The 23,473-nt window shown below is 42.9% G+C and overlaps 1 protein-coding gene across 1 annotated transcript in view; it reads left to right on the forward strand.

Moving 5' to 3' along the window:
- The window catches only part of FDX1 (ferredoxin 1), a 28,727-nt gene extending 11,732 nt beyond the window's left edge, over nt 1-16,995 (forward strand). Inside the window, exons 2-4 of the mRNA XM_006033150.3 lie at nt 165-289; nt 8,081-8,210; nt 12,697-16,995. Coding sequence (XP_006033212.2) covers nt 165-289; nt 8,081-8,210; nt 12,697-12,811 — 370 coding nt within the window. The 3' untranslated portion in view covers nt 12,812-16,995. The remainder of the gene's footprint in view (nt 1-164; nt 290-8,080; nt 8,211-12,696) is intronic.
- The last annotated feature ends 6,478 nt before the right edge of the window (nt 16,996-23,473 follow it).

The raw sequence follows: 23,473 nt of genomic DNA on the forward strand, positions 1-23,473 counted from the left end.
GCTAACAGTTCCTTTAGGTGTTTGTGCTGAAACATTTGATGCTTGTTGATTTATTAGTGTTCAGCCAAACCTAAATGTCCCCTCAAGCTCTGGAATTTTCTTTTGCTGTCAGTCTCCTTATGTGGTTTATAGATAAGCATGAAGGGTGTGCTTTTATCTTTCAGTTCTGAAGATAAAGTTACTGTTCATTTCATAAATCGTGATGGTGACAAACTAACAGCTGAAGGGAAAATTGGGGACTCACTACTGGATGTTGTTGTTGACAGTAACCTAGACATAGATGGATTTGGTAAGTAAAATGACATGAAATATCAGACTTGATTTCTGGAAGTAAAATTGATTACCAGTTTTCTCACTGGTATGAGATAATGGCGTTTGAATCAAGATGCCGTCCTTGAGAATTTGCCCAACTCTTCTTTTCCTCACAGGCTCCAGGGACCTTGGACAAGAAATGGGACAACAATATAGTAGTAGAAGGTAGCAAATGTATCTAACAACTTTTCATTTGAAAGACACGGTTCTTATGCCCCCTTTCTTTCCTAGTGGGCACGTCAACACGTGCAATTAAGTTGAAGCAATAAACTCTGGTGCTTATAGCACCGGAATTTATTGCCAGCCAGGCGCCGCATTTACACGTGTGCCCAGGAGCATAGCATGTTGAGCCAGGTCAGAGCAGCCCAGGCTCTCATGTTCCTCCTCCCATATTTTTCTTATGTTTGCTTCCCAGTTTGTTTTTCCTGTTCAATTTGCACATGTCTATAAAGTAGGCAGCCTCCACCTTCTGGACAAGGGTGAAAATTCTTTCAGATGTGTTTGCAGAATAAACCCCCACTTCCCTTTTGCCATACACCTCACCCCACTTCCCCGATCCTGGAACAAATGAGGCTATTTTCAATGAAGGATTTAAATTCCATCATAGAAGTAACCGCCTCTCTTCATGATTAAGAAATAGTTTTTGTAAAAAATGTAAGTTGTCTAGAGAAAGGATCAGTATCCCCAAAGGCTCTTGCAATAAAAGCAAAAACTGAAGGATTTTTGGTACAGTAGATTCTGCTTTATTGCACATCAGCTATTTACATATTTCAGTTATCTGCATAATTTTATGTAGGACAAAACTGTTTCCTATCAAACATTTGCCCTGTTATTTTTATATTTGCTTTTAGCATGTTTTGGTTTATTGCATAAGCTGAAACTGTAAAACAAACGCCAAAGATCAGTTAATCAAATAATACAATATTGAGCAATTTGTGGGGAAAGAATTCTACTTGAAACAAGTTATTGAAATTTACTTTTATTGTAATCTAGTAAATGATTACTTAGCTTTTAGCTGTTTTAAATTAATAAATGCGTGTCATTTTTGAGGTATGTTTAACATGCTTCCTGTGCTTTATTATTGTATTGTCCATATTAGACATACTGCTAAATGAATGAATAATTTAAGACAGGGGTATCAAACTCAGTTGAGTTCCTGACCTCATCCAGACTGTGTGGCTTCTCACAGCCCAGACAACCTACCTCTGGATGTGTCCCGCAGAGCTTCTCATTGTGGCTGCCAGAGTTACTGTATTGGTGCAGCTAACAGCAAGGGAGTTAATGCTTCTCAACCCCTGCTACCAACTGTAACTGATTTTAGTTGCCAGCAGTGACCAAAAATATTAAATTTTGTAACAGTATTTACCCACTAGATACTGACCAGGCTGACACTGGCTCCAGCATCCAGAAGGTGGCTTAGAATACTGGCTTAGAACCACTGCCTATAAGTTCATCACGGGGGCACAGAAGGGAATCGGTGAGTTTTTATTCACCAAGGTGCCCCCAGGGGTTACAAGAAATAATGGCCACAAGCTAGCAGAGAGCAGATTTAGATTGGACAGTAGGAAGAACTTCTTCACAGTTAGTGGCCAAGGTCTGGAACGGGCTCCCAAGGGAGGTGGTGCTCTCCCCTACCCTGGGGGTCTTCAAGAGGAGGTTAGATAGGCATCTAGCTGGGGTCATCTAGCCCCAGCCCTCTTTCCTGCCTATGCAGGGGGTCGGACTCGATGATCTATTGAGGTCCCTTCCGACCCTAACATCTATGAATCTATGAATAAGAAAATATAAATTGGAAAGTACCGTCATTATACTAGATACCAGCTAACATCTGTGCTGGTGTTTGTTTGAGTAGGGGTAAGATTAAGCAATTGTCAGTAACCGATGCAGGGACCAAGAATGTGCATGATAAGCTTTAAAGGTGTGTCCAGATGAGTGTGGTTGTGTAGTATGTGGCACTGCAAACATGTTTGCAGCATCACGTCCAGTGTTCTCCGCACTGCAAGGGCACGTTGCCCATGCTCACGCTGCTCCAGGGTTTTTTTTCTAGGGGTCAGAAAAAAACATGGGGAAAAAAAAACTGGATGCTTGGGAAGCACATGCTGCTGAAAAGTGGAGCCGGGCCTCCTGGAGCTGCTTTGTGGCTGCTGGCTAGGCTCCACCCAGCAGGATCGCGGCAGCCCCAGGATGCTCCCAGGGCACCCGATAAGGCCACAATGCTGGCCCCAGCCTCCCCTACTGCCCCCAGGGTAATGTGCCGTGCGACAAAGCATGTGTGGCGTGGACATTTCCCGGGAACAAGTAGCTGTGGCGCAAGGTGCGCTGCTGCTAGTTGTCCCTGGGGACCCAAATGTCCGCGCACATCTGGATGCTCCCTAAGACTCATTTCACCAGGGGATTTCTAGGGAGGCAGGACTATCTGAGAAAAGGCTCCAGTCAGCACAGTGTTGGAGGCTGAAGCCCATAGTTCTGATTGGATTTTTTATTTTTCCCTTTTATGCAATGTTTATCTCTTGGTAAGTCTCTATCCCAGGCACATGGCAGGTGATGTGCATCATGAAATTTTTTATGCAATCTGTAAAAAAGTTTAAATTAAAAAAAATAGAACATACAAAATTATATTTATCATTTCCATCATATAACTAAACAAGTTTTAAATTACACAAGCATGCCTGTTACATTACATTTACATGCCTGTTTTTTTTATTTTTGTGTTCATATTATCTTGGAAATACTTTTTAAAATAAAACAAAAAAAAAACACCCAACCCATTTACAGTCATTTCCAGGTAAGGCTGTTTCAAATAATGAACATCTCAGGAAAAATGACTCCTAGCATATTCCCTGGTAGAGCAAACTGTGCTGCTAAAATATACTCATTTATTTTAATTTATTCATAGAAAACTGCAGATTTGCATGATGCTTCACAATAATACCTATATTCCCTGCCTCAAAAAGTCAATAATCTAAATAAGAAAAGAAAACAAAAGATTTCAGGAAAGAGATGGTGAGAAGATTGTTGGTGAGAGGAAATCGTTGTTGTAAAGGTGGATTTTTAAAGAGGCCTTTGAAGGGTGATGGGGCAGTTAGTAGATGAGGATTGAACAAATATCTTGTGCTCAGGCAACTGTATTTTCTTCCCATATTCTCCAACATTTCAAAATTCCTATGAAAAACAGTTGTCCATTAGTGTCAGGAGCAAGAGCAAAAGCAGAGAGGAAATAATTTGACACAGTTCTAGTTGGGTTTTCTATGTTTTGTCTCCTGGGTCAATGAGACCAGTTCTGTCCCCAGAAGCTAGCTTTGATATAGCGCATGACTATGGCATGGTGATCTTGATGTGGAGGGAAAAGCTAAGTATTAACTCTTTCCTTCCACCTCTTCTCCCTGGCCAACTGGGCTGGAGACTTGCACCTACTTTCTCTTGTATAAAAAAAATATAGAGAGACTGATAGGCTTCTAAGTACTGTATTTACTTGAATACAAGACAAGTTTTTCCCCTGCCAATCAACATGTGGAAGAAAGTCCCTTCTCATATATTAGCATACAAGGAAACCTTACTAAATACATTGCCTATCTTTGAACTGCTGCTGAAAGCAGTATGAGCTTAATAATGGAAACCAGCTATGGAGTTAATGAAATGCAGCCAACACTGAGCATGATTACAAAATACATGGCCTATATGGGGCAAACAGGCCAATGGAAAACTTCACTTTTCTGGGTCAGTGGCCCTTAAAAAACCAGGCAGGTATATTCCCCCAGCAGAGAATGGGGGAACCAGGCTGCTAATCAATAAATTGACTTCCCTCCTAGAGCCTAAAAGAGAACCTAGAATCTCTCTTCCTCTACTATGAGAGAAAAATAGTGTATGAGCCATGTAATACCATAACTTACAATGTTTGCTCAAAACAGAACAGCATTAGAGTTCTGTGGACGACATTTTCTGGAGTTTCTGGTATTCCCTAACTCCTGAGGACTTGACTTCACAATATAAATGTTTTTCTAATGCTTTTTTTTATGTAAATTCTAGTTTAAATACAAAGTTGATTAACAGGGGAGTTGCAACTAAATGTTGTATAAATAAATAGAATGGAACTGGTTTACATCTTTAAATTGTAGGAGGCACCATTTAGTATGACCACACTGTTGTATCAGGCTAGTCGGTATTAAATGAATTTTTTAAGTGCTTTATAGGTTTGAACTACATGGGCATGTCCAGATGAGTGTGAACATGCAGGGGCATGCATTTGACGCAGCAAAAACAGCAGAAGCACAGATTTTTTCTCTGAGGCACACCCCTGCACATGGGATGTAGTGTGGGGCAAAATGCCCTACTTTGGGGAAATGGCAGTTTCCCCACTCCTCCTGACTCCCAACATGCTGGAGGAGCCAGGGGACAACTAGAAGAGAGATGCTCTGGCTGGAGGACTGAGCCTCCATTTGCCGGCACACAGTCCTGAAGTGTGCACTGCACCACCTTTTTTTTTTCTCCCCCAGCGTTTTTGTTTTGTTTTGACACTGGGATCTCCTTGTGTCAGATTTTGATGCCATGCTGCAAATTTACAGCATGGCAAATAGTTACATGCCCTGTGTGCAATTTGTAGTACCTCTAACAGCTTTGAGGAGCTGCAAACTGCACATGTGCACTCATCTGGATCTTACCACATCTTACTCTTATATCTTACTATATGTACTTCACTGTAGCTTAAGTAAAAATGGCATTCTTACAACAATTTTCACTTTTTTGCATCCCTGTCTTAGTAGTTTAGTTGCTTCCCCTCACTAGATACGTACATTTAGGAAAACTATGTAATATATATGTATTGCTCAAATAGCTTGAGATGTCCACAGGGAAAAAATGCAGATAGGGATTAATAATGCTCCATTTACTGTATAATAAGACTTCCAATTATTTTTTTAAAATACTTGAATTGTATACCATGCCTTTGCACATAATTTCTCTTTGATTACTCACTTAACTTTAAGTTAGAGTATCATAGTACTCAGGGTCGGAAGGGACCTAAACAGATCATCGAGTCCAACCCCCTGCCCCGAGCAGGAACGAGTGCTGGGATCACCCCAGCCAAATATCTGGTTCCCCCTAGTGAGTTTGTAAATGGCCACCAGATCCCTTCTCAGCCTTATCTTGTGGAGGCTGAATAGATTCAGGCCCTTTAGCCTCTCTTTGTAGGGCCTGACCCGCTGCTCCTTGACCATGCAGGTGGCCCTCCTATGGACACTCTCAATGCTAGCCACATCTCTCTTGAAGCATGGCACCCAGAACTGGACGCAGTACTCCAACTGCGCCCTGACCAGTGCCATATAGAAGGGAAGGATCACCTCCCTGAACCTGCTTGTGATGCATCTGTAGCTGCACAAGGTGTGGTTAGTCTTACTAACCCCTTCCTTGCATTGGCGGTTCATGTTCATCCTGGAGTCAGCAATGACTCCAAGATCCCTTTCTGCCACCATGTTGACAAGAAGGGTGTTCCCCAGGTTATAGGCGTGTTGCTGGTTCCTTCTCCCTAGATGCAGTACCATGCACTTGTCTGTGTTGAATTCCATCCTAGTCTCATCCGCCCACCTCTGTACCCTGTCTAGATCTAGCTGGATTCTGTCCCTGCCCTCCAGCGTGCCCACCTCACCCCACAACTTGGTGTCGTCAACGAATTTGGACAGCGTGCATTCCACACCCACGTCCAGATCGCTGATAAAGATGTTGAACAGTACAGGCCCCAGGACTGAGCCCTGGGGGACTCCACTGCCCACATCCCTCCAGGTCGAAAACAACCCATCCACCACCACTCACTGGGTGCGACCATCTAGCCAATTGGCCATCCATCTGACTGTGTAGGCATCAATGCCACTGTTACCAGGTTTTTTTAAGAGAGTGTGGTGGGAAACCGTGTCAAAGGCCTTCTTAAAGTCCAGGAAGACGACATCTACCCCAACACCCTCATCCAGGGACTTTGTGACCTGATCATAAAAAGAAACCAGGTTAGTCAGGCAGGACCTGCCCTCAGTGAACCTATGTTGGTTGCCCGAGCATTACCTCTCCTGCTGGGCCCTTGCAGATGTGCTCCTTGATAATTTTCTCAAAGGTCTTCCCAAGAACTGAGGTAAGATTGACTGGCCTATAATTGCTGGGGTCCTCCTTTCTCCCCTTCTTGTAAATGGGGACCACATTGGCCCTTTTCCAATCCTCTGGTACCTGGCCAGTGCCCCACAAGTGTTCATAGAGCCATGCTGGGGTCCCTGCTATGACCCCCACCAATTCCCTCAGCACCCTTGGGTGAAGAGCATCTGGACCTACTGATTTAAATACGTTCAGCCCTTCCAAAAGTTCCCTAACTAGTTCATCCCTGACCTTACACATGGCAGTGCCTCCCCTGGGTCCATCCTCAGTTCTAGTGGGGGAGATGTCCTGGTCCCTGTTCAGGAATATGGAGGCAAAGAATTCGTTAAAGAGGTCAGCTTTTTCATTTACTGCAATCACCAGATTGCCAAACCTATCCTGTAGGGGCCCACCATTCCCTGGTGCCTTCTTACTTCCTATGTGTTTGAAAAAGGACTTTTTATTATCCTTAATTCTGGTCGCTAGCCCTAACTCCATCTCTGCCTTGACCTTCCTAACAGCCTCCCTGCAGTCCCGAGCAACGGAGGTGTAATCTTCCTTGGTGATAGCCCCTTGCTTCCATTGTTTGTATGCCTCCTTTTTTGCTCTCAGGCATCCCTGGATGCCTTTGCCAAGCCATGGGGTCTTCTTAGCACCCCTGCCCCCCTTGGTGCGCATTGGGACAGACTCCCTTTGAGCTCGGAGGATTGTCTCCTTGAGGAACAACTACCCGTCTTGGACTCCCATTTCATTGAAGCTCGGACCCCAGTGCCTCTCCTACAGCTTCTTAGCTTATTGAAGTCGGCCCTCATGAAGTCAAGGACCTCTGTCTTGCTGCTTGCTTTCATCATCCTGCGCTGGATAGATAGGCGATGATCACACTCGTCCAGGTGGTCGAGTACCCGCAGACCCCTCACCAGGCTGTTGCCTCTGACAAGGACCAAGTCCAGCAAGGCGTTTCCCCTGGTGGGACTATGCACCTCCTGGGTTAGGTGGAGGTCCTGTATCCCGGCTAGGAAACTACGTGAGCAGTTGGACCTGGCTGACTGCTCCTCCCAGCAGATGTCTGAGTGGTTTAGGTCACCCATGACAACCACATCCCTTGACTTGACAGCCTCTGAGAGCTGACCCCTGGTTGTGTGTTCTGTAGTAGACACCCACTATCAAGTCCCTTTCCCCATGACCCCCTTGCATTCTTACCCAGAGCACCTCACTTTGCCCCTCCTCTGACCCCATCCTGATCAGTGAGGACATGTATTGCTCTTTGACGTACAACGCTACACTCCCCCCTCTTTTCCCTGCTCTGTCTCACCTGTACAGCCTGTATTCCTCTATGTCCACTGCCCAGTCATGGGTAGAATCCCATCAGGTTTCTCTGAGCCCCACTAGGTCTGGGTTTTTGCTAGCTAGCAGGAGGGCGAGTTCCTCCTGCTTATTCCCCATGCTTTGAGCATTTGTGTAGAGGCATTTGAGACCTCCTGTAGGTGCCCGTACCGCCCCCTTGTTCCTAAGCCTGCCCTGGCCCCTGTCACTTACCTGGGTACTACCTGTGTGCATCACCTGGCTTGACGGCAAAGTGTCCTAATGAGTTGTTTGTGTCTTCAGTAGCAGTATATAAATCTTAGGTTTTTCTGTTATTTTTTTCTCTGTTTTCTAGGTGCATGTGAAGGAACGTTGGCCTGCTCCACTTGTCATTTAATCTTTGAGGACCAAATATTTAAGAAATTAGATGCAATTACTGATGAAGAGATGGACATGCTGGATCTAGCATATGGACTGACAGAAACGTAAGGCACAGCCTATCTGAATTAACTGAAGGGCTGGAAGAGAGGGATAAGAGAAGGGGATAGGAAATAATTAATTCTTGAATTACTTCATCAGACCACAATAAATAGGTGAAATGTTTTATAAGTCAGAATAGCAGGTTGGTAAAGAAATCTATTTTTTTTTTAACATAAAGGCATTTTCTCAACCTACAGGCTGTTTCCTAGTTGTCAGTAATATCCTCTTGCTGTTCAGGCGTATTGTGTGTAGAATTCATAGAGAGCAAAATGACCAAAAGCCCACCCACCCCTTCAGTGTTCTATTACTCTCCTTTCTTTTTTTCTTTCCACCTTATTTTAATAATATTTGTGCAAGTTACACACAACAAAACTCTGCTGTGTTAGAACAGATTGGTCATCTATAGAAACCAGATGGGTGCCAATCAATTCAGCCTTCCATTTCCACAACCTTATGCTTTCATACAAAGAAAGAGGACCTCTAATACTTTGGCCAAGAACTATTTGCAGACAGCATTCCAACACAACACTTTTTTGTTTTATCTGTGCATGTTAGCTCCTAAATGACCAAATGTTGATATTTTCTTACTGAAATGCTCAATAGCAGTAGAAAGTAAAACAGTTGATTGGGATGTTATAATTCCTATTTGCTTTCCTCCTGTTTGCTAGAGCTCTAATTAGAAACTTTTTGGAAAAAAGCATCATGTTAGATTTCTCTGTCATGTAAAATGTATTTCAGCCAGCCAGTGTCAACATACTGATTTTACATCAGCTTCCTGTAATGTACAAGCGCCTTGTGTTGGAACTGGAACTGTTGTGCATGGATGAGTAACTGCCATGCGTGAGAATCATAGAAAATTAGGGTTGGAAGGGATCTTAGAAGGTTATCTAGCTCAACCCTCTGCTCAAAGCAGAACCATCCCCAACCAGATCATCCCAGCCGAGGCTTTGTCTAGCTAGGTCTTAAAGACCTCCAAGAATGGAGATTCCACAGCCTCTCTGGGTTCCAGTGCTTTACTACCCTCGTAGTGAGAAAATTCTTCCTAATATCTAATTTAAACTTCCCTTGCTGCAACTTGAGACTGTTGCTCCTTGTTCTGAGTTGCATATTTATAAACGAGAATTGTATTCATCATAATCGGTCAACACTGTTGAGTGTCTTTATGACCCCATTTTTTATTGTTGCTACCCCAAATGGGGTTACGACCCCAAGGTTGGGAACAGCTGGTAATAGTGTGTCCATTGCCAGTAGTTTCTGTGGTATCCATTTGCACAGTGCTGCTTGCCTACCACCTCTTGGCATGACACCATAGAAGTGTCTTTTGTGGCTGCCTTAGGATAGTGGGTTGTCTATTCACTCCAAACATAGTCTTCCACTCCAAAACAAAGTAAGATACAGCAGTGTTAATGTGTGGTGTATCCAGGCTCCTCTTGGTGATGAAGCCCTGACTTAAGTGACTCTGCTGTAATAGTAATTACAAGTCCATTCCTGTAGAGTAGTCTTCACTCTGAGGAATATACTGAAATTACTTTTACTTCTGTTACTGTGAGGGTTTCGTTTGTTAAATTTCTCTTTTGTATATTCTTTCAAAAATTAAGAAACCATACTTTACTTTCTAAATTCTATAAAATCTAGTTAATTTTATCTTGTCTGTTCCTGCATTAATCTAGCACACAAAATCACCCTGAAGCAGTTTTTTATGAATATAGATTCCACCCCCTCCCCCAGCATCCTTTGCAAACCAAAGGAGAGAAAGCAATTTGTAGGACATGTTTATTAAGGTAACATACTGATTTGTTCTGTTAATGAATGTCTGGCTCCTTTGACTTATCTTTGCTTGTTCTCAAAGTATTGTTGCTCTGCTAATGAGAACTACATTTTTACTTCATATAATGAGGAAATGAAACCTGAGTTACTAAATCTTGGCTACGTTAGAATTATTGTAATTGGTGGAGGGGCTGTTGTGTTTTGGTGGAATTTAGTTACTTTTGGTTCAGTGAATCTAGGGTAAAATCTGAGACACTAGTTTATATATTAGAAGAGCAAAAATCAGTATATTTAAAATGGATTGAGTCTGAGTAAAATTAAATTCTGGCTCTGAGCAAGAGGTTAGATATGTAAAAGTTGCAGATAGAAACTTTTAGACAAGGTAATTTAAAAGTGATATGATACAGTATAATTTGCATAAATTACCAATGCATTTTAATTGTTTCATGTACATTTTCATAAATGTAAATATTTTAGGAAAGTAGATTTGCTTTTTATCTAGAACGGAATCATAATATAAATTGCTAGAAAACATGAATGCTTGTGTAGCCCAAAAAAGTTTTGACTTTTTATAAAATAACTATTGTGACTAGATAGAAAATGGTCCTGTTCATAACAGAATAGTTTAATTTTAAAAAATTACATTTAAAAGTGGAAAGAAAAGGATAGTGAAAAGGTCAAGCCAAAGATATAAGCTCTTAAGATACATAGCAAGGCTAATTCTCAATTAAAGAAATTAAGTGAATTAATAGCTATATGCCTTACCTTTGAGAGCAATGTTATGGTTAGATATTACAGTAATAAGGATCCTGAATCGTAAGGTTTTGCAGGACTGCCCACTGTGGGTTTAGGGCTCCCTGCCATGCTGCCCTGTCCCCGGGCCTCTGCAACCCATTAGGCAGGACTTGGCACAGGAGAGAGTGCTGTGCTACGACCTCATCCGCTGATATTGCAACCCCATTTGAGGTCATAACCCACAGTTTGGGAACTGCTGTTCTAGGAGTTCCCCAGCCAGTGCTGGAGGGTAGGGTGGGTGGATTGGAGGGCCCCCCTGCTCAGAGAAGACTCCGATACTACCACCCCACCCTGCAGCAAGGGCTGAAAAACCCCAGACTGAACTCCCTTCGCTCCCTTCCCCCTCCCATTCTGAAAACAGCAACAGGCTGGGAAGCAGCGCAGACAAAAGTTACAGAAGACTCTGTTTTGAAACAATGAGGGTTCAGATTTTTGTCTGATCAGTCATTTTTTAAGGAGTCCGCATTTGTGTTCACGGTTATAGACCACTTTCTGTGGCCATATCGGGTAAAAATTGTCACTTCTCTCTGTGTCCATATTTCCCTAATACACTCCTATACAAAAATGGCCTGTGTACAGTTACATCATTATTCAGCAATTCTGCTTCATAAAGATAATCAGTGGGTGCATCTACACATGTGCTTTACTGTGGAGTTGACTAATTAGCTTGCAGTAAAGTGTCACTGTCTACACAAGCACTGGTATTAGAGTGTAGTAAATTAACTCCATCATAAGAGTGCTGTCCTCTTACAGCAGAATTATTAACTTCAGTGAAATGCACACGTAAACACTGACCTAGGCATAAATTACACCCGGTCAGCCCAAGCAGCAGGGGGTCAGGTACCTGCCTGCCTCCTAGGCATGTGTCTTCTCACTTTGGGCACTCTCATGTCCCAACCAGCCCCTGCACTGGCGTCTGGAACCTGGGGCTGACCCCCTCAGCCTGCTTCCAGAACAGGCCTAAAGTGCTGCTGTCCTGTGCACATCTGTAAACGCTACATCCGGGAGCAGTTAACTCCAGCACAAACTGCACCAGAGTTTATTCTGTCACCTTAGTTTCATGTGTAGGTGCAACCAGTGAGAATTTAGTTCTTTTTTTATACCAGTTGTTATGTAATATGACCAGAATGCTTGTCGACTAGGAATGTAGATTTGAGACCACCAGCTTGCTTTGTGTAAAACATATACAAAAATGAGAAATTAGTGACTTGAAGGTTTACTCTACAAAGGCTGTTACACCTTAACTAGTGCATAATTATGTAGCTCAAATGAAATTTTGAGGGGCTATAGCTATTTACTTCACTTGAAATTCTGCCCTATATTCCTTAGGTGCCCTCTCCAACTGACTTTCAAAATTAGGCCCCTTCATGAAACTCATGCACACTGGCCTCTGCACCCGACCCAGATTCTGAATGACTTCAAGCAGCAGTAATGCTTAGGCTTAGAAAAGTTTGCAGGATTAGGGCCTTAAACACACACTTCAAAATACATTCCCTGTACTCCCTTTAATGTAACCAAATCTTTTGGCATATGTTGAGGACATAATTAACATTGCTTCTAGCTGTATTATTTTGCTCCATTGGAATAGCTAATCTAAAATGGCTCCCAGAGTTTTGCAGTACATGGTTTTTGGCAAACAGCTAGGCTTCGTGTGAACGGGTTCTGAAAGGTCGTATTCTTTACTATAGAAATTCGACTAGATAAGTCTTTTCTTTTTAAAGAGATGGGGTAAAATGTTGAATTTGTGGGTTGACTTGTTATGGAGGGGAGCATTCTTATATGTGGTATTCAGCCCAAGCAAATGGCATCCAGGCAAATGACACCCTTGCCTAGAAACCAGGATATCTCTTGTGGCTGCAATATTATATTCCATATGCATATAAGTGTTTGCCTAGGACTAAAGCATGTGGTTTTCTTACTTTCTTACAGATCACGGTTGGGCTGCCAGATCTGTTTGAAGAAATTTATGAACAATATGACTGTTCGAGTACCTGAAGCTGTTGCTGATGTTAGACAATCTATAGATATGAGCAAGAATTCCTAAAATAAAATCTGTTAGGTGGTTTTCAGGAAATGCAACTATTTTTTATAACTTATTTCTAAATGTTTAATTAAATGTGAAAACATTATATGATAAGTCATTTTATATGACTGTGAATATTATATTAATACTGTTTTCATTTTCTTTAGAACTACCTATACTTTGATTCTTAAAATGAGGTAATACTTTTAAAAAGTTATAGCTGAAATAAAAATGTTGGCCAAATTATACTAAAAGAAATTTGTAATAGATTTCATTGTGCAAAGGAATCTTCCCTTTCTCATCTGCATTTGAAAAAAGATTTTTTTTGTGCCAAAAATAGTGATTTTTTAAATTTTTTTTCTTTACATTCAGCATAATTCTGCTTTTAAGGGGTTTGGGCCTAGAAGCCCCTATGATGATGGGATGCATGGTAAGAAGCTTTTTAATCGAACTGTTTTTGAGCTTGCAGTAAAAGCTGGTATGTCCAAAGAGAGGTACTTTAATTTCTGGCTAAGTGGTGCGGTGCTTTTGCAGCATGTATAGGTATAATTAAGGGAGACATTAGTGGAATATACTGAAATGGGCCTTAACCTGATTTTGAACTCTTTATATGGCATGGTACATTCTATCTTCTGGAAATATTGTTGATATTGTGGGTTTAGATCTCAAAAGGACTAAAGCATGAAGGTCCACAATTTAGATTCAAAACTAGCTAGTGCCAAACCTAGAGATGTTTAAAGTCCTCAGATAACTAAGTTTATCATGGGTCATAATCAAAAGAACTACACCTTACAGAGCTGATACGAACCCTGCTCGAAAACAGACTTTTTTGTTACTGGATGGGAAGCAAAGCAGATGGAGGTGACAGATTAATGGCCTCCCCCAAGAAAGAGTACTTGTACTGCTGTTATATAACATCTATACAAATGGCCAACCAATCAATCTGGAAACAAAATGTTTCATCTATGCAGACAACCTGTCCACAACAGCCCAGAACACTGGCTTTGACCATGTTGAAAAATCCCTAAGCTAGGCGCTAATTGGCATACCTCATCCTATATTGAAAATCAATTATGCACCAACCCAGCGAAAACACAAGTATGTGTCTTCCATTTGAAAAACCGTAAGGCTAACCACCTGCTCAACATTACATGGTTTGGGACCCCACTATCCCACTGTCCAAATCCAGTTTACCTTGGAGTCATTCTCGATTGAACCCTTTCATACAAAGAACACATCATGAAGATAAAAGCGAAGGTGGGTACTTGAAAAACATTTTATATATGCTCACCAACTCAAAATGGGGCCCCTCAACTATCTGAACTGCTGCTGTAGCTCTCAACTTCTCCTCTGGCGTGTATGCATGCCCTGTATGGGACAGATCTGTACGTGTCGAGCACCTTGACCCCATCCTGAATTATAGGTGTTGATGCATCATGGGATGTCTGAAGCCTACCAGCGTAAACAGTGTATACCTGCTAGCTGGCATCGCTCCACCTGACATCAGAAGAGCAGTGGCCAGCAGGATAGAACAATCGAACGGAAGATACAAAACATCCGCTGTATGACCATCCCACACCACACAAACATCTGAAGTCGCACAGGAGCTTCCTCATCAGCACCCAACCTCCTAATCACATCTCCTTGGAGCTGTGGAATGAGAGGCTGAAGAAGATACCTGACAGCAAAGAAGTGGACATTCCTGTAGCTGAGTCCTTACCACCAGGGGCTGATAAACCATGGCAAAGGTGGAGATGTCTCAAATGCCTGTGTACCAGAGTTGGATGCTCCAAGGACCTAAAAGAATAAGTGGGACCACATGTGACTATTGGTTGGGCCACCTGTGACTACAGCACAGAGCCTCAAACTATGTAACACCTGCTGTAATGTGTACTGCTTGGAGGTACATGTACGATGAAAGATCTCACAAAGTACAACAAACGAGCAAAGGTCAAATGTGGTGTAGAGACACAAGAAGAAGCAGCAGCTAAATTTATACCAGGAACATTCCCCAGGTAGCTAAAATATCTGCTTCTGGGCATACCCAGAAATGTCTGAGTTCTAATAGTGCTTAAAAATAAGTGCATAAGAGAAAGAACATGACTTAGTAGATAAGGGATTTACTGGAGAAGAGGCAGCCTGAGTGCCAGTCCCTGCATTCCACTGAAGTATTTATGCTGTTTGGAGCAGGGACTGAAACACACTTCGGATACAGTGCGGTGGTCATGCTCATTTACTTATTCTTTTTGGCCCAATAGATAATTATTTGATTCATAGTGGAATAACATGAACAGAGTTGGGAGAGATCGCTCTGCAGGAACACTATATTTGGGTAGTTTAGAGCCGGGGTTGGCAATCTACAGCCAATGGACTGGATCCTGGCCCTTGAGGCTGGGGCTCTGCCCATGTTCAGTGGTAGAGGCTCTTGGTGAGTTGCTCTGTGGTCAGGTGACATGAAGCTTTCCCATACGGCTACACAGCCAGGAAGCGAGGAGAAGCGACAGAGACAGCAGCAGCCAGTTCCTGGTGCCAGCCTGCCTTGTTTCCCAGCTGAGTCATGCCAGCCCTCTGCTAGTAAAGGTTTAGTTTAGCCTAGTACCGGTCATAGGATTTAACCCTCACTAGTAGTGTTTGGCCTCTTTCTAGAGTTTCAGTATGCTTAAAAAAATCCGTGCCACTAATGATCATTGTTTAACTTGAGAGTCTTTTACTTAAATTATTAGAAGCAGCAGCTACTGCTATAAAGGTAATCATATGACGGTAGGAGTTAAAGACATTTTAACAGTTTGGTGATCCTGTGTTTCATTTTGTATATAGCCAAACATTTATTTCTTTGAGGGCTTTATTACATGTATTCAATGCTTTATTTGAGCTGCTGACAGACAACTAGAGCCTTTCCAAAAACCTCTCTCTCATACAAAGGGAAAGTTGCATTTTCCCAATATGTAATACCAATATGTAACTTCATCTACCATATTTCAGGTACACTGGATTTCAAACTTAAAAAAATGTGTTTTTTTTCCCATGATTAGGGAATTATTTCCATTATAAATACACATAAAACACTAAATTTTCTTCTGATGCTTGTGGTTCTCTTTAAAATATTTTAGTACAATTCAAGTTTCTTACAGTTAAGCCCATTTTTAATTTATAGAGAACTTTATCCTTTACCTTATGATCTTGCCAGAAAATACCATATTATATATATTTAGTTAGTTTTTCAAAAAGCACTGTGTAATAAGGCCAGCAAAAAACAACAGGAGTATTTCATTTTTGAAGACTCATTAGGAAATAAGAAACGGGATACCTTGTATTTCCTATGGTGCTCCTCTGTGAATAACTACTGTAGTATGATGGGACTATAATATCAAACATAAACTAAGTCAGCCACTCCGTATTTCTGTCGTGCTCTGACTCCCATTTGTGTGTAGCAGTATTCACTTAAATTTTTTTTAAGAGTTTTTAAAATTATTTAAAATCAGATCCTCACATTCTGAGAATAAACTTCTAATTCAGATCATAACTACAAGCATTGTTTGTTATGCATACCAAATACTAAACGAAAATGAAGTGTCAGTAAGTTTTATTTATAATACAAGGCATTTTTTTCATTGTAGGACTCTCAAGACACATAACTATACTTCAGACGCTATTGCTAAACAAACAAGACAGCTAACCAGCAACAGTCACCTTTGTAGTGGTTTAATTAGTGAGCACTTCACAATGAAGGTTTCCTGCTGCAATTTTTCAGTGGCTTTTCTAGAACGTGAATACAATGGTAATAATTTAGTTCATTGTGCATTCCATGATGTCCCGTAGTGAATATAAACGTAGGTCTAGGTTCCAGCCCTAAGCTTCTGTGAAAGGTGAGGAAAATTTGCATCTGGTTTAGAAAGTATATCCCACTCAGAGCTGTATTAGTTTCTCAACTGTCCAAATGATTTACAAATAAATTTTATTTTATACCAGTTTCATAGACACACTGTCTATAGCACTGTTATTCCATTTTGTACTTGTCTCGTATCCACATATTTTTGGATTTAATGTGGGGTTTATGTTTCATGGTAAAAGTGCAAGTCATGCATATGTTCAGGCATACAGTTGTGATGATTGTGCAAAATGAATGCTATTTTAAAAATCTTATGACAAATACCTCAATGTATTATAGATCCAATTTCATGTGGAAATAAAGATTAAGATAAGGAAAATGATAATCTTGCATCCCTCTGACTGAGAAATTTAAATGTTGGTTCAACTTAACCATTTGAATTTATTCTACCTTACTTGTCTGTCTTATATTCCAGGGTGAAGAAAGGAGTTGCATTAACCTGGCTAGCAGTACTTCCTCACATATTTTCTTCATTTCACTTTGGTTCTCTGATCCATTGTATCGTATACCTCTAGTTTTGTGGCAGAACTGAACTCATAGTTCACTACCAGCAAGGAAATGAGATGACCCCATCTTATTCCTAGGGCTTCATTGTCTTTAGGGGAACTTATCCCTAGTTCTGCTTGATTTTCTGAGGTACATGCAACTCTGAGTGCTGCTGCTTTTGGCAGATAGTTAGGCCAAGAACATCCAAGGGAGCTGTATTGCCTGCTTCATCCATTACAACAGGGATGACAAATCTACAGCGTGAGGAGCTGTCATCTGGCCTGCAGGGCTCCCAGGGGGAATTTGAGGATGGAGCAAATGGGGACAGTGCTCATCACCGAAATCCAGAATAGAGTCCCATTGGAGATGTGTCAGCAGTAGGCTGTGAGCAATAGCTTGTGTTAGCCCATACTGTCATGCCTGGATCTAGCCCTGGGGGCTGGGCGAGTTTAACACCTCCCTGAGGAACTGCTCTGACTGTGGCCCGAGTGTAGCTCCTCAAAGCCTTGGCTTTCCCAGTAGGGGCAGAGAAGGCAGGCAGGAATGCAATGTCTAGCTTCACAAGCAAGCAGTTCCTGCTCCCCCATCTCCATGAGGCACAGATTAGGGCTGTGCGAGGCTTTGGACAGAGCTTCGGATCCGGAGAAGCTTTGGACACTTCAGGGTGCGAAGCAGCACATCCGGGTCAAAGCGCTGCCTCGTTAGGCTTCCCGAAGCGGTTCGGAGCCGCCTCCGAGATCCGGTCATAAGGTATAATGGGGAAACAATAAAATACCTATAACTTTCTTGGTTTTTATCTGATTTGGATGAAATTTTCAGGGGTGGTAGACTCTGCAGAGAGGATGAAGCCTGCCAAGTTTCAAGAAGATTGGTACAGGGTTTGGGAGGAACAGCACCCCAAATTCTTGAAAGCAAAACTCATGTCATGTCTAGACGTTACAACATAGTGGGGTGAAAACTGCAGGAGTGGTAGCCTATGCTGAGACCAGAAAGCCTGCCACGTTTCAATAAAAGCGGAAGGAGGGGTAGCCTATGCTCAGACCAGAAAGCCTGCCACGTTTCAAGAAGATTGGTGCAGGTGTTTTGGAGCAACTGTACCCCAAATTCCTGGAAGCAAACCTCCTGTCACGTCTATGTGTTACAACATGGGTGGGGGAGGTGGGAGGTGTCAAACTTGCAGGGGTGGTTGCTCTTGCTGAGGCCACAAAGCCTGCCACGTTTCAAGAAGATCGGTGCAGGGGTTTGGGGGGAACTGCCCCTCAAGCTGCGGACAAGCAAAACTCGTGCTTGTGGGACTGTCTGTCTGTCTTGGGGCGGGGAATGGAGACACTGCTGCAGGCCTGGCTGCTAAGCTGCTGTGTTCCCAGTTACCAATCAATCGATCATGATTCACTCGGGGACCAGCTCAGTACACAGGACCTAGCTACTACATAAGGACTTAACGAGCATCAATTAGCACCTACAAAACCAAGCTAAGGAGAGGAAAGAATCAATACAATCAACTGCCCCGAGACAGACATAGTCTTGGCAGGAGTTTAGTCTCTCAGCAGCTAGGGGTGCAGAGCCCCAGAGGCCCCCCTGCACCGATCTCCACAGCTGGCAGGCATCATGGCCTCAGCAGGGGCCACCATCCCTGCAGCTGTCACCGCGCTGCGCCTTAACACATGCAGTGTCACCCATGGCACGAGTTTTACTTGTCCGTAGCTTGAGGGGCAGTTCCCCCCCAACCCCCTGCACCGATCTCCTTGAAACTTGGCAGGTTTTGTGGTCTCAGTAAGAGCTACCAGCCTGGCAGTTTTGATCCCCCTGTGGTGTAATGCCCAGCCATGACATGAGTTTGGCTTTCAAGAATTTGGGGTACAGTCCCCCCAAAGCCCCTGCACCGATCTTCTTGAAACTTGGCAGGTTTCACGCTCTCAGCAGAGGCTACCACCACTGCAAGTTTCATCCAAATTGGACAAAAAACAACAACATTATAGATATTTAATTGATTCCCCCATTATACCCTATGGTAGGATCTCCAAGGCGGCTCTGAAGCTTCGGCCAGATCGAGGCAGAAACCCAGTCCGGAGCTCTGGAGCAGATCACGGCCATCCAAAGCGACCAGATCCAAAGCTGGATCGGATCGCTGCCAACTCTCACAGGCCTAGCACACATTATTATTTATGTGATTTTGAAATTCCGTACTGTGTTAGTGAATGCAAATGGGGAAAATTAAGAAGCTCTTGCACGAGCCAGTTGGAAGCAGTTCTTGCAGAGACTCGCATAGCACAACTCGCTGATCCATCCAGCTATGGAATGAAGACAACGTGGTGGACTCTAATTACAGAACATAACTAGCTGTGCATCCCAGAAGGAAAATCACATCTGAGACCCTAGCACGTACACCAGCAGCTATGCCCAAATGCCGGAGCCCAGCACCATCTTTCCCCATCATCGATATTTCAGGCCACAGACCAAGGAGACTGTATGTAGTTAATACCAAAAGCAAATGGAAAGGAGACTTTTGCCTAGATCTTCCCACCCTCTCCTTGCCATCACTTCTGTAACAGGCATTCCTAGCTGGGGCTTCCAGAAGTGCAGACACAGCTGGATCTCAGACTTCAGTACATAGGGATATAGCTGATAGTCCATTATTAATACTTGGTACCATCTATCAAAGTGCCAAAAGGGGTCCTGTTGGGTAGAAAAGGGGTCCTGCTCTTTTTCTTGGGGGCAGGGAGATCACAAGACACTCAAACTGACACAATGTTTGTTCCTGCTTTTGCTTCCTATTCTGAGACAAGTTCATAAGGACAAACTTCCAAAGTAGACAAACTCAGCACTGGTCCATCTGCTCACCTTCACAGAACATTATTCACAGACTCATAGATGTAGGATCAGAAGGGACCTAAGTAGGTCATCAAGTCTGACCCCCTGCCCTGGGCAGGAGAGAATACTGGGCTCATATGACCCCAGCTAGGTAACTGTCAAGCCTCCTCTTAAAGACCCCCAAGGTAGGAGCCAGCACCACTTCCCTTGGAAGTTGGTTCCAGATCCCAGCTGCCCTGACTGTGAAATAGTGTCTTCTAATGTCCATCCTGAACCTGCTCTCAAACAACTTATGGCCGTTATTCCTTGTTACTCCGGGAGGTGCACGGGTGAATAGGGTCTCTATTCTTTTAGGATCTTTCTGCTACTGTGCTTTCGAGAAGAGAATTCCCCAGCCTATAAGTATGCTGCTGGTTCTTACTGCCCAAGTGCAGCACCCTGCACTTGTCAGTATTGAATCCCATCCTATTCTCCTTTGCCCACCCCTGTAACCTGTCCAGGTCCAGCTGTATCCTGTCCCTCCCTTCTAGTCAATCACAGGTCTCATCTCAGAAGAATGTCTTAACAGAAGATGAAGATGGCTACAAAGGAAAACAAGTTGTGTTAGAGAAATAGGTCAGTTGACAGCTGGGGATAATGGAAAAGGCTTATTCAGGTTATGATTTAGTCCAGGGAATGGTTACAGTAGAATCCATTTAAAACAGCTGGGCAACAAATTGAATTGTACCAATGGCAGTAACTATTTGCCAAATCCCATTCATTTCAATATTAAAGGTCTCACTTAAGCCAATTCAAGCTTGCCAACTGATTTGTGCTGAACAGCCTACTCTTGGCTGTTCACACCTCATTGAAGCTCATTACCTTGTTACCCAGAGGATACCTTCCGCCTTTGCTCAACTGCTTGCTCCTCATCAAGGCTTGTCACATTGCTACTCAGAGTGCCTTGCCTCTAACAGTGCCTGACAGGATCTAGCCAGTTTCAGTGGTATTAATAGCACAATGCAGACAGCTATTGAGATAGCCTAGAAGAATTAACGCCCACTGTGTGTCAGGCTATTTTCTGACTGCCAAGCAAGCTCACTATGTAAAGCTTAGCATGTACCAGAAAGAGAACATAGCTTGCCCTGCCTGGAACACAGATTTATTGGAATCTTAGTTCACTCTTCCAGTCAGTAGTCACAGTATTTTCTCACACAGGAAAAAAATGCAATCAGCCAATCACCAGGAACAACATCAATGTCTCCCGTCATGGGTAGAGCAAAGCTTCCCAACTCTGTATGGACTGCCCAAAGGGAAGATTTAACACCAAAATTTACTGAACAGAAATTAGACTAAAGCAGACTGAAACCTCTACCCAGAAGTATTCTCACTCAAAAGTCAATATAATGGGTTGGAGATTGACTTCCTTATCTGTGGTAACCAATAAAGTACTCTTTAGCCTCTCCATGTGTCATTACCAAGGGTGCAAGGTGACAGATGATGTCTTGCAAAGCTGGTCAAGGTTCATGCTGCATGCTACCTTTCCTAATGCTCCTAGGGCTGCTCCCAAAAGTTGGGAAGGAAAGACTCATTGATACTGTTTATGCTTTTCTGATTGAAGTGTCTCAGATTTGATGTTGGATTTTCTGATGTCTCTACTGCATAGATGACCTCTGCTATTGCAATAAAACAATTCTCCTCTAACATAAGATGTTCAAATGGACACTGGTTGAAGTGATTATCATCATCATGTGCCCTACAAACAAGAAAAAATACCCAAGCACATGGTTTAGCCACAAATGAGAAACACGACATTGAGTACATTTGTACCACTCACAAAACCTTTTGGTATAATGTTCTCAGTAAAGGCCGGATGACAACTACCCTGATTCAAGCTACACATGGTTAGATAAAGCATAAATCTAGAGCATTTTTCTGGTCCTTGTAGCATTATACTAACTGAACCTCTGTGGCAGTTGTCAAAGTCATTTAGCCATTTAAAGGGAGTTATCCATCTCAAGACTATTCTCTACAATCGGATAAGAATATAAAGTTAAGAATTTTCTTAGATCTAATATCATACTTACAGTTCAAAGCTATAGTCCTCTTTAGAGCAGGTTGGAATTTTCTGTTGAAAAAATATTCTGTTGGAAAATGCCAGTTTGTTGAGCCCAAATTGTTTTGTTCAAAAGAGAGGGCTTTAGAAATGTTTGATGAATCTAAAGCTAGGCTCCAACAGAACCCTGCTGGAGTTCTTGGCAGATGGCCCCAGGATTGGAGGCCCAGAGTTTCTAGGGTCTGTGGCCCAGAGGCAGTCTGCCTGATAGGTCTGCCTAGGCTGAAGATCCTGGAAGTTTTGGTCTTGGGAACTGCCTGGCACCTCTCCAGCTCTATGGACAGACAGGCTGCCCAACAACCTGGGGATCCAGAGATCAACATCTGTGGCTCCAGGTGAGCCAAACAAGTCAGAGTTTATAGCTCTGTGTTGCAGAGGTGAGAGCCTGATAGCCATAGCAGCTTGAGCTCAAACTGTGACTCAGATACCAGTGCTGCAGCAAAAAGCTTAGAAATCCTGAGAATCCTGTTGCAAAGCTAGGGCTGGAACAGATTCCCAAAGTCGCTAGCTTTGGGCCAATCCATGGAACTAGGCGGCATGGGAGGCACAGATCCTAGAAGCCCACTGACATGGAAATTTGTCTCAGCCCAGTGAAATGGAAATTTGTCTGGTCTTCATTGGGCACCTGCAGAGAGGCCAGGTAGCATAGTGGGTCCTGCAAAGATGAGGTGTGAGTGTTTCTGAAATTACATTTTCTTCACATTTCCAAGTCTTAGGAATTTAAAATCCTGTTAATTTTGATCTTAAGACCTAAACTACATTTTGAGAAAAGTGAATGTCCCTATGGCTAAGTGAATCTCCAACCCATTATGTTGAATTATGAGTAAGAATACTTTTGGATGGAGGTTTCACTCTGCTGTAATCCAGTTTCTTCTCTGTAAGGGCCATTCCTAGTCCTCAGGGCTGTTGTAGTATTAACTCTCAAAGGATGTGCAGAAAATATTCTTCCATCTGTCCATCAAAGTTCAATCTGTAGGAATACTGACAATCTCAGGGCAAAGAATCAACATACCCTGTAGTGAGATTAGGGCTGTGTGAAGCTTCAGTAGCCAATTTGATTTGGAGGAGATTCTGGCAAATATGGGGACTGAATCTTCAAATCCGAATCGAATCGGGAGACCAATTAAAGCTCCATATCGATTTAAAGCATCTGAATCAATTCAGAAAAAGATTTGGAAAAGATTAGGTGATACGGCCATAGACAAAACAGGCAGCTGACACAGCTGCCTCCAGCTGGTAAGTTTGTTGTGGTGGGTGGAGGGGGGAGAGAAAGGGTGTGGGGGAGAATGATTGGGGCTAGGTTTGGGACTAGGACAAGCTGCCCAGCTCCAAAGGGTGTGTGGGGGGGAATGATTGGGGCTACGTTTGGGGCTGGGACAAGCTGCCAGTGGGGGGGGGGGGG

Source organism: Alligator sinensis, unplaced genomic scaffold (genome assembly GCF_000455745.1).
Source record: "Alligator sinensis unplaced genomic scaffold, ASM45574v1 scaffold397_1, whole genome shotgun sequence".
NCBI lineage: Eukaryota > Metazoa > Chordata > Crocodylia > Alligatoridae > Alligator > Alligator sinensis.